Raw genomic sequence first — 10,190 nt, 5'->3', positions numbered from 1 at the left:
GCCCAGCCCCGCCCCGCCTCTGCAGCTTGCTTATAAGGGACAAAGGTCTGTTCTGCGGGGAGCTAAGGTCGTGCCTCCGTTTTACAGCGTCTTTTCAGAATCAACTACACGGTATTAAGCGCCTGCTGTGGGCTGGGCATTTTTACAAACGTACCAGTGCATTTTATGGCAACGCCCAAAAGGAAATTAGTTACCTCACCTGAAGTAACTCACCTAGGATCACCGCAGAGGCAGACACTTACTCAACTTGGTCGAGCAGGCACTGTTAATTTATAAGTAATTTATGCCAGTAAGCCAATGCATAAACTAGAGAAGTGCTAAATTGAAAAAAGCTGTGCAGAAAATAGAATAGACGGGGTGTAACAACACACTTAAATTTGTCTGACTCCAAGCTCTGGAAAGTGCCGCTTTTGTAGTTCATTCTTTTTGTGTATTTGCTTACTTGTGGGTTAATTACCACAACATATCTCAGATGTCTCCATCCTTTTCGATTGCCGTTTTCCCCCCTGAGTTGCTAAGTAAGGGAAGTAATAGAAACAGCCGTGATTGTGGCATCAGACAGATGGGAGTTCCAGCGCGGCTTTGCCTAGCTGTGTGACTCTGAGCAAGTCGCTCGACCTCTCTGTTTCCTGGTATAAAAGGGAAGCCGGCCGCTTGCCACGAGGCTCCAGAGAGTTGGTCGGTTTACAGCGGGGGTGGGGTCTCTAGGTCCCCTGCGGAACCCCCCGCCCCCGTCCGCAGCCCGCCTGGCCGGTCCCTCTGAGCAGCGCCCCTCTCTCGCAGCGCTGCGCACTGGCTGACGCCCCCCGCCTCCCGGCCGCCCCGGCGCCGGCCCCGCCCTCTGACCTCCGCCTACTGGCACAACCACCGCAGCCACCTGCTCTGCCTGGCCGTCTATGCCGGCCTGCACGTGCTGCTCTTCGCGCTGGCGGCCCACGCGCACCGGGCCCTCGGCCCCGGCGTCATGGTGGCCAAGGGCTGCGGCCAGTGCCTCAACTTCGACTGTAGCTTCATCGCGGTAGGACCCCGCGGGCACGGTGCCCGGGAAGTGGGCAGGGGTCGGGGGGCTATGCTGACCTAGGTTGCTCATAGCCGAAGGGGCCCACACGTGGACTCCTGGGGTGCCCGGGCCAAAGGGCACCTCAGAAGTCAGCTGGGTCAATCAGTACTCGGTGGACACTGAGGCCCAGAGAGGGGCAGTGACTTGTCCGTAGTCACACAGCCGCATTTTTGTGCACTTACTATGTATAGTCACGGTGCTGAGCCCTTTCCATGTGAGGTTCCCTACAACCTGTAGTGGCCCTGGGGCAGGTGGGGTGCTTCCTAGGTAGGACTCGAAGCAGAGAACACGGTAAGAGCCCTTGAATGCCAGGCTGATGAGTCAGAACGTGACACTCTGGGCCAGGGACTGAGGCCTCAGAGCGTTTTTGATTGTGCGCTGATTCAATTTAAAAAAACCAAAAAACCCTTCCGATGACCCAGTACGCGCTCATTTACCTATAATGATATGTATGCCCTATTACCATCAGCCGTTAGACTTACAGCACACCGTGAGGCAAGACTCATCCTTAACCATCAGGGATCGTTAGTTCAGATCCCCTTCTTGATAATGTCTCCTTCTTACGTGGGTTTTATTTTTATCCTCAGTACGGGCTACGTACCAAGAGTCGGAGACCCATGACTCATATGCTTGGTCTCTTGCATTATTAACACCGCTTTCAATCAGCACTTTCTCCTCAAGGAATCTTTTTAAGTTCCTTGGCTTTTCGGTGAGGGGTAGTTTAGCTTGGTTAAAACCACACAATGTCATCTGCGAGTCCACAGATCTGGGCACACAAACATTGAGAGCAAATGAGCCCGGTCAGGAGCCCCTTTGGAAAACCCGGTCTTCCTCCAGGACACCTTGAGAACTAGACATGACACGTGCCTGTCTGACATACAGACAAATTGAGGGCACCGTGTCGACTCGGATATTAATTATTAGCAAAAGCTTCTGTGCTGCTCATGTGTTTAGGGAAAAGTAATAGCATCAGTCATTCTGTAACGTTTTCTCTTCCTGCCCCAGTTCCGGAGACCCTGCTTTGGACACCGCAGCTAAGGACCTAGGGGAGCAGTAAAGGCTGGGGGGCAGGGGAGATGGGGAAAGGGACATTCGGGAGGCACAGCCAGCTCAGAGGGAGGCGGGGAGATAGCTGCTGGGGAGAGGAGGACAGGCCGAGAGCGAGCCAGGTGGGGGCTCTCTGCTGCTGTGTCCGGCCAGGTGCTGATGCTCAGGCGAGGCCTGACCTGGCTGCGGGCCACCTGGCTGGCCCAGGTCCTGCCGCTCGACCAGAACATCCAGTTCCACCAACTCATGGGCTACGTGGTGGTGGCGCTCTCCCTTGTGCACACCGTGGCCCACGTTGTGAACTTCGGTGAGTGGCCTGGGACTGGGGGAGGGAACCCGGGTGGGCCATTCCCCAGCCCCCAGCCCTGGACGTGGGGCACAGCCCCTGTGTGTCCTGCAGGCCCAGTGGGTGGGGAAGGGGTGTCCTGTATCAGCCAGTGGTGTGGATGGAAGCCTCTACCTGTGTGGGTATCTGATGGGGAGGGGTGGGACCCCCAAAGGAAGGGTGGAGAGGGAAGAGCTCACCTGTGCTTGTCTCCAGCGCTCCAGGCTCAGTCCGAGGCCAGCCCCTTCCGGTTTTGGGAACTGCTGCTCACCACCAGGCCGGGCATCGGCTGGGTCCATGGCTCGGCCTCCCCGACCGGTGTGGCCCTGCTGCTGCTGCTGCTGCTGCTTATGCTTGCCTGCTCCAGCTCCTGCATCCGGAGGAGCGGCAACTTCGAGGTGTCCAGCCCTTGCCCCTTCGCTCTCCCAGGCTGGGCCCCCCTCTTCATTCCATGCTGTGTCCCCTCTCATTACTGCAGAGCCCAGGAAGCACCCAGGCTGGTCTGCACATTATGTGTGTGTGATTGGGTCGTAGTATATGTCTGCCAGGTGGAAAATGCTTTGCTCTGGAAGATTCTGCCTTTTTGCTGGCCTGCCCCCTGCCCAAATTGGATTAGACTAGGGTCAGGGAGGGGAAGGAGCAGAGGCTCGCTCAGCATCCTTATCTATAAAGTGGACCTATAATTCTGTACCTATGAAGTTATTTGAGGAATTAAATGAGATAACATATGAAGCCACTACCTGGTCACCTGGCACACAGATGCTCCCAACACGTTAGTTCCATTTTCACTCCCCTGTGTGTAGCGTCCTCAAGATGCAGGAGGTCACAGATTTGGTCAATTAGTACATGACAGGGGAGCCAAGAATACTCAATGGGGTAAAGATAAACTCTTCAATAAATGGTGATGGGAAAACTTGATATTCACATGCAAAAGAATGAAAATGAACCTCTATTTTATACAACTCACCAAAACTGACTAAAAATACATTAAGACTTAAACATATGACCTGAAACCATAAAACCGTTTGGGGGCACTCCACTCTGGCCAGACTATCCCTAGGCAGACATTTCACATGTTTGCTGCGGGCACCGGGAGCCCTTACACGACCCCTGGGCCAAACCCCCAGAATAAAAAAGCCCCAAAGCTCCCCATCCCCTAACCTCCTACCCAGCCCTGTCCCCAGGAGAGGGTGTGTATGACCATGGCTTTGAGGTTGGCCCTGAGCTCTGGCCCTGTTCCACCCCCAGGTGGAACTCTGGAAGCTTACCGCCCCCTTCCTCCCCACCCTCCCAGGTGTTCTACTGGACCCATCTGTCCTACCTCCCCATGTGGATTCTGCTCATTCTGCATGGGCCCAACTTCTGGAAGTGGCTGCTGGTCCCTGGCATCTTGTTCTTCCTGGAGAAAATCATTGGACTAGCCATGTCCCGCATGGCAGCCCTGTGCATCGTGGAAGTCAATCTCCTTCCCTCCAAGGTGCAAAGGGCAGCTGCAGGTGGAGAGCGCAGCAGCTGGATACCCTGTTAGACCCCAAGGAGATAGGGACTAGGGTAGCTACAGCCCCTGCAAGCGGAGCAGTTGAGCAAAGTCCAGGATCCGGTCTAGCCTTCAGGAGTGACACTTGAGGCAGAGGAATGGCAGGTGGGCAGGACACTGCTACAGACCAGCTCACGAAGCATGTATTAAGGGCCTGCAAGTTGCCAGGCCCTGTGCCAGGTAGCAGAAACCCAGAGATGGCTCTGGCCCTGCCCTGCTTGGCCCCTGCCTTACAGGGCAGGGCTGTGTGGGCGAGAGTAGAACCTCGGGAAGTACGAAACTATCCTTGAGAGGTCAGGGAAGGTTCCCGAAGGAGGAAGGAGATGCCGCGTTGGGGTTCTGAGAGACAAGCAGGAGTTTGTGGGACAGGCAAGACAAGGAAGGGTACTGCTGGAGAAGGAACAGCGCCTCATCAAAGGCACCGGGTTGTGAGTGGGTGTACTGTACTTGGGGACTATGGGTAATTTGGCACAGCTGGAGCCAAGATGCGGAGAAGGGGTGGGCGGGGCCTGGCGGCCCCTGGGGACTCCTGCCCTGCAGGCAACCGGGAACCCCTGAGCAGGTGGGGGGAGGGGACAGTGGTATCGGGAGGGCTTGTGTTCCAGCTAGATTCCTGCAGTCGCTCTGGAAGATGGCTAGTTGGGAGGCTGTTGCATATGCGCAGATGAGAGCTCGGCAGGGCCTTGACCTTAAACAGGGGGTGTGGGGTGGGGGTGGGGTGGCAGATCACAGGAAGACTCAAGAGGTAACCGGTGGGAGAGAGGAAGGAGCCTAGGACATCTCCCAGGTGTCTGAGTGACCGGGCCATTTGTGGAGGAAAGGAAGGCAGTCCCGGGAGGGCTCACCTCGGGGCAGCTGAGAGTGAGGATGTGGGAAGTGAGGTGCTTTATACCGAGGCTCTGGCCTCTGACAGCGTGATGAGTGTCCCATCCATGGTTTCCTCGCTGGTGGCCTTGAGCAAGCTCCTTAGCCGTTCGGAGCCCTTGCTTCCCATCTGTAGAGTGGGGAAAGAATGGCATCCGTCTCAGAGAACGGCTGTGAGGACCACAGATGACACTTTCCGTGCTTCACACAGCTCTGGCACCGCGTGACGGCTGAGTGAACTGAAGCTGTGGTCCAGGGGGATGTCATTCTCCCAGGGGAGATGCCCACGAGTGGCCGGAGTCCCAGCCAAGTGCAACAGAAGTCCCACGCAAGGGGCTAGAGCAGTCAGGGGGCTTTACAGAGAAGGGCCACTAAGAGCAGCGTTTACACCCTGAGAAGTGGGACCAAGCCATGAGCCTCACTTCAGACACAGCTCACCCCCCGCCTGGCAGAGGGGTGCAGGGCGAGCCCCACTCACAGGTTCGGGAGGGTCAGACGTCCGGGGCCCACCTGGGTGGTGGTGGAGGAGGACGGCCCGGCCTCTGCCCTCTTGCCCAGGGGGCCCCCGGCCGCTTCGGGCCTGCACGAATGACCCTGACCTTCTTCTCTCCCCAGGTCACCCACCTCCTCATCGAGAGGCCCCCTCTCTTCCACTACAGGCCGGGCGACTACTTGTACCTGAACGTCCCCAGCATCGCACGCTACGAGTGGCATCCCTTCACCATCAGCAGCGCTCCGGAGCAGAAAGGTACACCCCCCCTTGTGCTGGGCATGTACTTGCGGGGTTCTGCCGGGTGTCGGGCACAGGCTGGGAACCAGGAACACGGGAGTGAACAAGACCGGAGACCCGAAGTCACCCTCCAAAAGCTCCCTCTGAAACCAGGAAGCAGATGCCCACACACTTACCGAGTGGGGAGGTCAGGGCTGGACAAGCTGCCGTGAGGATCGCATGAGGCCCAAGCATCTTCCCCGCCCCCATCCCTGTGGAGCCCCGAGGCAGCAGAATCCCTCGAATCCTTCTTCCCCATCTGTGGACCACTCCCCTTTCTCTCTGGCTCCCCAGCACCCACAGAACTGCTCAGCTCACCCTCCCTTCGGCCAGCGGACCTCTGGCCCCCAGCCATGTGTGTGCTGGACTTCTGGTCCCGGGTCATTGTTAGAGCCTGCTCCTGGACCTCTGCCCTCTTCCTAGGCCAGGGATCGGGCTTTCCGCCTTGAGTGGTACTTCAGGCAGGGAACGCCTTGCATGACCCACGACAGCAAGACCCTCGCTCGACTTCATGAAAGGGAAAGGGTCCTGGTTGCCTGTTTTCTCTGCCTCATCCCTATAAAAGCTTTAGTTCCATTCGGGATGCCTCCCAGGGAGCCCCAGCTCCCACAGTTCAGGGTGCAGGCCCAAGGCAAGGGTTCCCTCCGTGAGGCTACGTGCCACCTGCCCTGGAGTCACCTGAGTGGTGGCTCGGAGGTCCAGCGGGGCAAAGGTGGGGTTGGTGGCAGGAGAGGGAAGGAGGTTTTCTTCCTATTCTTCTTTCCTGTTTTGTTTCTTGAGAAGATATATGCTCTCAGAAAATTCAGACAGTATAGAAATACGTAAAGAAGAAAATTAAAATCCCTCAATTCCATCCAAAGAAAGCCGTTGTCAGTCTTTTGATGATCTGTCTTAATATTTCTTTTTTTTTTTAAGATTTTATTTATTTATTTGAGAGAGAGAGAGAGTTTAAGCAGGGGGAGTGGCAGGCAAAGGGAGAGGGAGAAGCAGGCTCCCCACTGAGCAAGGAGCCTGATGCGGGACTTGATCCCAGGACCCCGGGATCATGACCTGAGCCGAAGGCAGACGCGGAACCGACTGAGCCACCCAGGTGCCCCTGTATTAATATTTCTTCGTGGTTCTATAGGTATAGAGAGAATTTTGCATACATGGGATCGCACCGTTCACACTGTTTTGCAGCCCACTTTTTCTCCGTGCACCGTATGTCCTGAAGGTCTTTGCACATCCATTCTTTTAAAACAAGAACTTTCCTTGTGGCTGCATGGTATTCCGGTTATACTGATACTAGTATGATTATAGTGACTGTGTGCACTATAGGGAGACGTCATTGACTGGACCCTTTCTTCAAGGGGTTTCTTCAAGGTCCAGCTTGGAATCTGCCTGCCTCCTGGGCCCCGAGTCTCCCTGCTCTAATGCTGTGGATTCTCTCTGGTACCCTTCAGCAGAGGAGTACCCACCCCAAACCACCTTTCTACCAGTCATCCACTCCGTAGAGAACCTGAATGAGCACCCGTTACGTCCCAGGCACTGGGCACAACGAAAGCCATTGGTCCCACCACAGACTGAACACCTGCAGTGTGCAGAGCCATTGACAAGCCCCTGGCTGAATGTGGGAGGGAGTGGTCCTCGCCATGGTGAGACCCTGGCCTGATGGAGGAGGCAGGGCCCGCACCCCCCAGGGAGCCCCCCTGTCTTGGCAGAAGAGACTGAACCCTTCCTTTGTAGGCTTAAGTTGACTGCATGGATCTCACACTGGAGAGATCAGATTTCCAAGTCCCGTGGCTGTGACGCTAGTTTGGGCCCGAGGAGGGACATTCAGTCTGGGACTTGAGCAGTTAATGCCCAGCTCCAGTCCCACAGGTGAGACAGGCCTGCTGGAGGAGCCAGTGCCAAACCCCCATCCCCTTGCCCTGCCTCTTGCTCAGACACCATCTGGCTACACGTCCGGTCCGAAGGCCAGTGGACAAACAGGCTGTATGAGTCCTTCAAGACGTCACGCCCCGCAGACTGCGGCTCCAAGCAGCTGTCAAGGAGTTTGTGGAAGGGGAGGAGCCAGAGGAGGCCCCAGGTAGGTGGCTTCGGGGAAGGGAGGGCCCACCGTGGAGACAAACCCAACAGGGACCGTGTTGCTGTCTTCTCGGCTGGTGAGCATCCATCATTGAGCAGCTGCTGTATACACTGGCTGGATGGCTGCATAATGATGTGATCCAAGAGCCTGACCACCCCAGGTCCTCGCTAGTCCCATGTCCTCCGTTAGAAGCCAGGGGGACAGTGGAAAGAGAGAGGACACTGAGAACAGAAGAACCCACCTCCACGTCTCTGCGCCAGCACGTTCGAACTGTACGGCCTCGCCTACCTCCAGCTTACCGAGCCTTAGCTTCCTCATCAACGAACTGGAGGCGGTTCCCATCCTTGGCCTCCCTTCCTCACACGATTATTTTAAGGGTCGACAATGGAAGGAATGCCGGTAAAGTACTGAGTTGACCAGACAGCAGGGTCCTCATGGACCCTTCATCATCCCTGTCCACAGCGCCAGTGGCGGCATTGTTACCTTCCGAGCCCTGACGAAACCCACACAGCTGACAAGCTGCCAGGGTCTGGAATGAATACGGGCTCTGGGAAGTTCTGGAGGAATAAGGCGAGATCACAGTAAGAATAGACAAAGGAGGCGGACGGTGCCTGGACACAAAGCTAGTCGACTGTACCGCTCAGCTGGGAGTCATGTTAAAATGGGGAAGCCCTGCCCAGGGTTAAAGGAAAAGAAGCCCCACGTCCGGCTCAGCCCTGCCAAGCCTTTGTGGAATTTAAAGTCCGGGGAGAAAATAAGGTGGAATCCCGCCAGGCCAGACCAGAGGCAGGCATCCCTCTAGAAAGATGCAAAGCTTTGGGAAATGAAGGGGTGGGTAGAAACAAGCAGGGCGTTCTCTGCTCTGCATCAGGGGAAGGAGGAAGCTGACTTTCCCAGCCAGGTGAGTCCTGCGCCCCAGGAATCAGGGGGTAGACACATTAAAGGCTGTGTTTCTTTGGGACCTTAGGCCCCACCGCCAAAGAATGAGTTGGCACAATCTTTCCGGCAGGCAGTCTGGCCACGCGTATGAGCATCTTAAATATGTAGACCCATAGGGCCGGCCATCCCATTTGTAGGGCTTTGTCCTAAGAAGATAATTGGACAGTTGCACAGACGCTGGGGATCTATCAGCAAGCAGACTTGACGCAGTCCCTGCTTACCTTGTGGAGGGAGAGATAGACTGTAAACCAAATACATGCGTAATGTGTCAAGTGAAAAATCAATGCTATGAAGAAAAATAAATCAGGGTAGAGGGATAGAGACGGGAAAGGTGCTACTTTATATATGGTGGTTGTTAGTAACGAGGAAATGGGAATCCTGGAAATGCCCAACAATAGGGATGTAGCTAAATAAATTACTCATCACCCTTATCATGGGATAGTAAGTCCCTGAAAATAGAGTATGTAAATGGATATGCATTTATGTAAATGGACTAGCATGGAAAGCTAGATGTACTGTGTGGAAAAGGCAGGTTAGAAAGCGGTAGGCTTCATTTACGTAAGAGTGTGTGTGTGTGTGTGTGTGTGTGTGTAAGTAAAAGTCTGGGAGGGCATCGAAAAATGTTTAGAGGAGCTATTCCGCTTTCTTCGGGTACTTTTTCACTTTATTCTTTGAAGTCCTATAACATGGAACTCTACAAACTAACACGTATTGATTTCGTGATTTAAATAATAATGCAATTTCCACTTTGAAACCAGAGTTTGCCGAGCCAGCCCACCCATTCGGCAACCTCGGTACAGGGAGCTGTGGCCTGCAGCAGGGATGTCACCGTGGAGCTGACCTCCTACAGGCCCAGGGGAACTCCACAGCAGGGGGACCAAGGCCTGGTGAGCCTGGGGACAAAGGAAGGGGCTCCAACACAGTGGGGAGCCCCGGCCGAGCTGGGCCAGGTAAGGCTGCGGAAGCTGGGGCTGGAGGTGGGAGGGAGAGCCAGAGGGTCTGTCTCCTGGGTGGTAGGTCGTTGGAACTCAGGAGAGAGTCCTTAAGGGCAGGCCACGGGCATGAAGCCCCAGGCAGGACGTGGTGTCCCCACAGCCAGCCAGCGGCGCACCCCCTTTGCAACTTTTGCATAGTTGCACTGAGAATCTTTCCAACCTGACATCTCTCTTACTCCCCAACATCACTTTCAACCTAATTGCATTTAAAAGGACGCTTGAGATGGCTGTCTTTAATGGCCACCTGGTAGCCTGTGCCGGCATCAGAGGATAACTTGAAAAGTAAAATCAATAAAAACCCATGTGATTACACTCTTGCCTGATGTTCCTGCTTGCTAGTGCCCTGAACCTGAAGCTGAGCCCCACTGCTCCTCCTCTTTCTCTCTCCAACTCCCACTTTTGCTCCTTTTCTGTCTCACTTTTGCAAAAGAAAAAAAAAAAAAGGTGGCACTGGTAAGTTCCATGTTAAAGATGGCTAACCGTGATGTAGCCTTTCTCCCTGCAACCGGGAGGCTGAAAGGACCGTGGCTCTTGTGCGGTGTTCCCCTACACCAGTAGTTCAAGTCTGACACCGTGGGGGCCGCAG

General features: G+C 55.2%; 1 protein-coding gene across 1 annotated transcript in view; it reads left to right on the top strand.

The window, feature by feature from the left end:
* NOX5 (NADPH oxidase 5) overlaps positions 1-10,190 on the top strand; it is a 31,149-nt gene that overhangs the window by 7,171 nt on the left and 13,788 nt on the right. Inside the window, exons 4-10 of the mRNA XM_040643056.1 lie at positions 784-1,018; positions 2,261-2,414; positions 2,649-2,830; positions 3,727-3,909; positions 5,449-5,581; positions 7,528-7,670; positions 9,368-9,559. Coding sequence (XP_040498990.1) covers positions 784-1,018; positions 2,261-2,414; positions 2,649-2,830; positions 3,727-3,909; positions 5,449-5,581; positions 7,528-7,670; positions 9,368-9,559 — 1,222 coding nt within the window. The remainder of the gene's footprint in view (positions 1-783; positions 1,019-2,260; positions 2,415-2,648; positions 2,831-3,726; positions 3,910-5,448; positions 5,582-7,527; positions 7,671-9,367; positions 9,560-10,190) is intronic.

This window comes from Ursus maritimus, unplaced genomic scaffold, assembly GCF_017311325.1.
Source record: "Ursus maritimus isolate PB19 unplaced genomic scaffold, ASM1731132v1 scaffold_27, whole genome shotgun sequence".
Taxonomy (NCBI): Eukaryota; Metazoa; Chordata; class Mammalia; order Carnivora; family Ursidae; genus Ursus; species Ursus maritimus.
The sequence above is the reverse complement of the archived record's forward strand: the minus strand, read 5'-3'. Positions and strand labels throughout refer to the sequence as shown.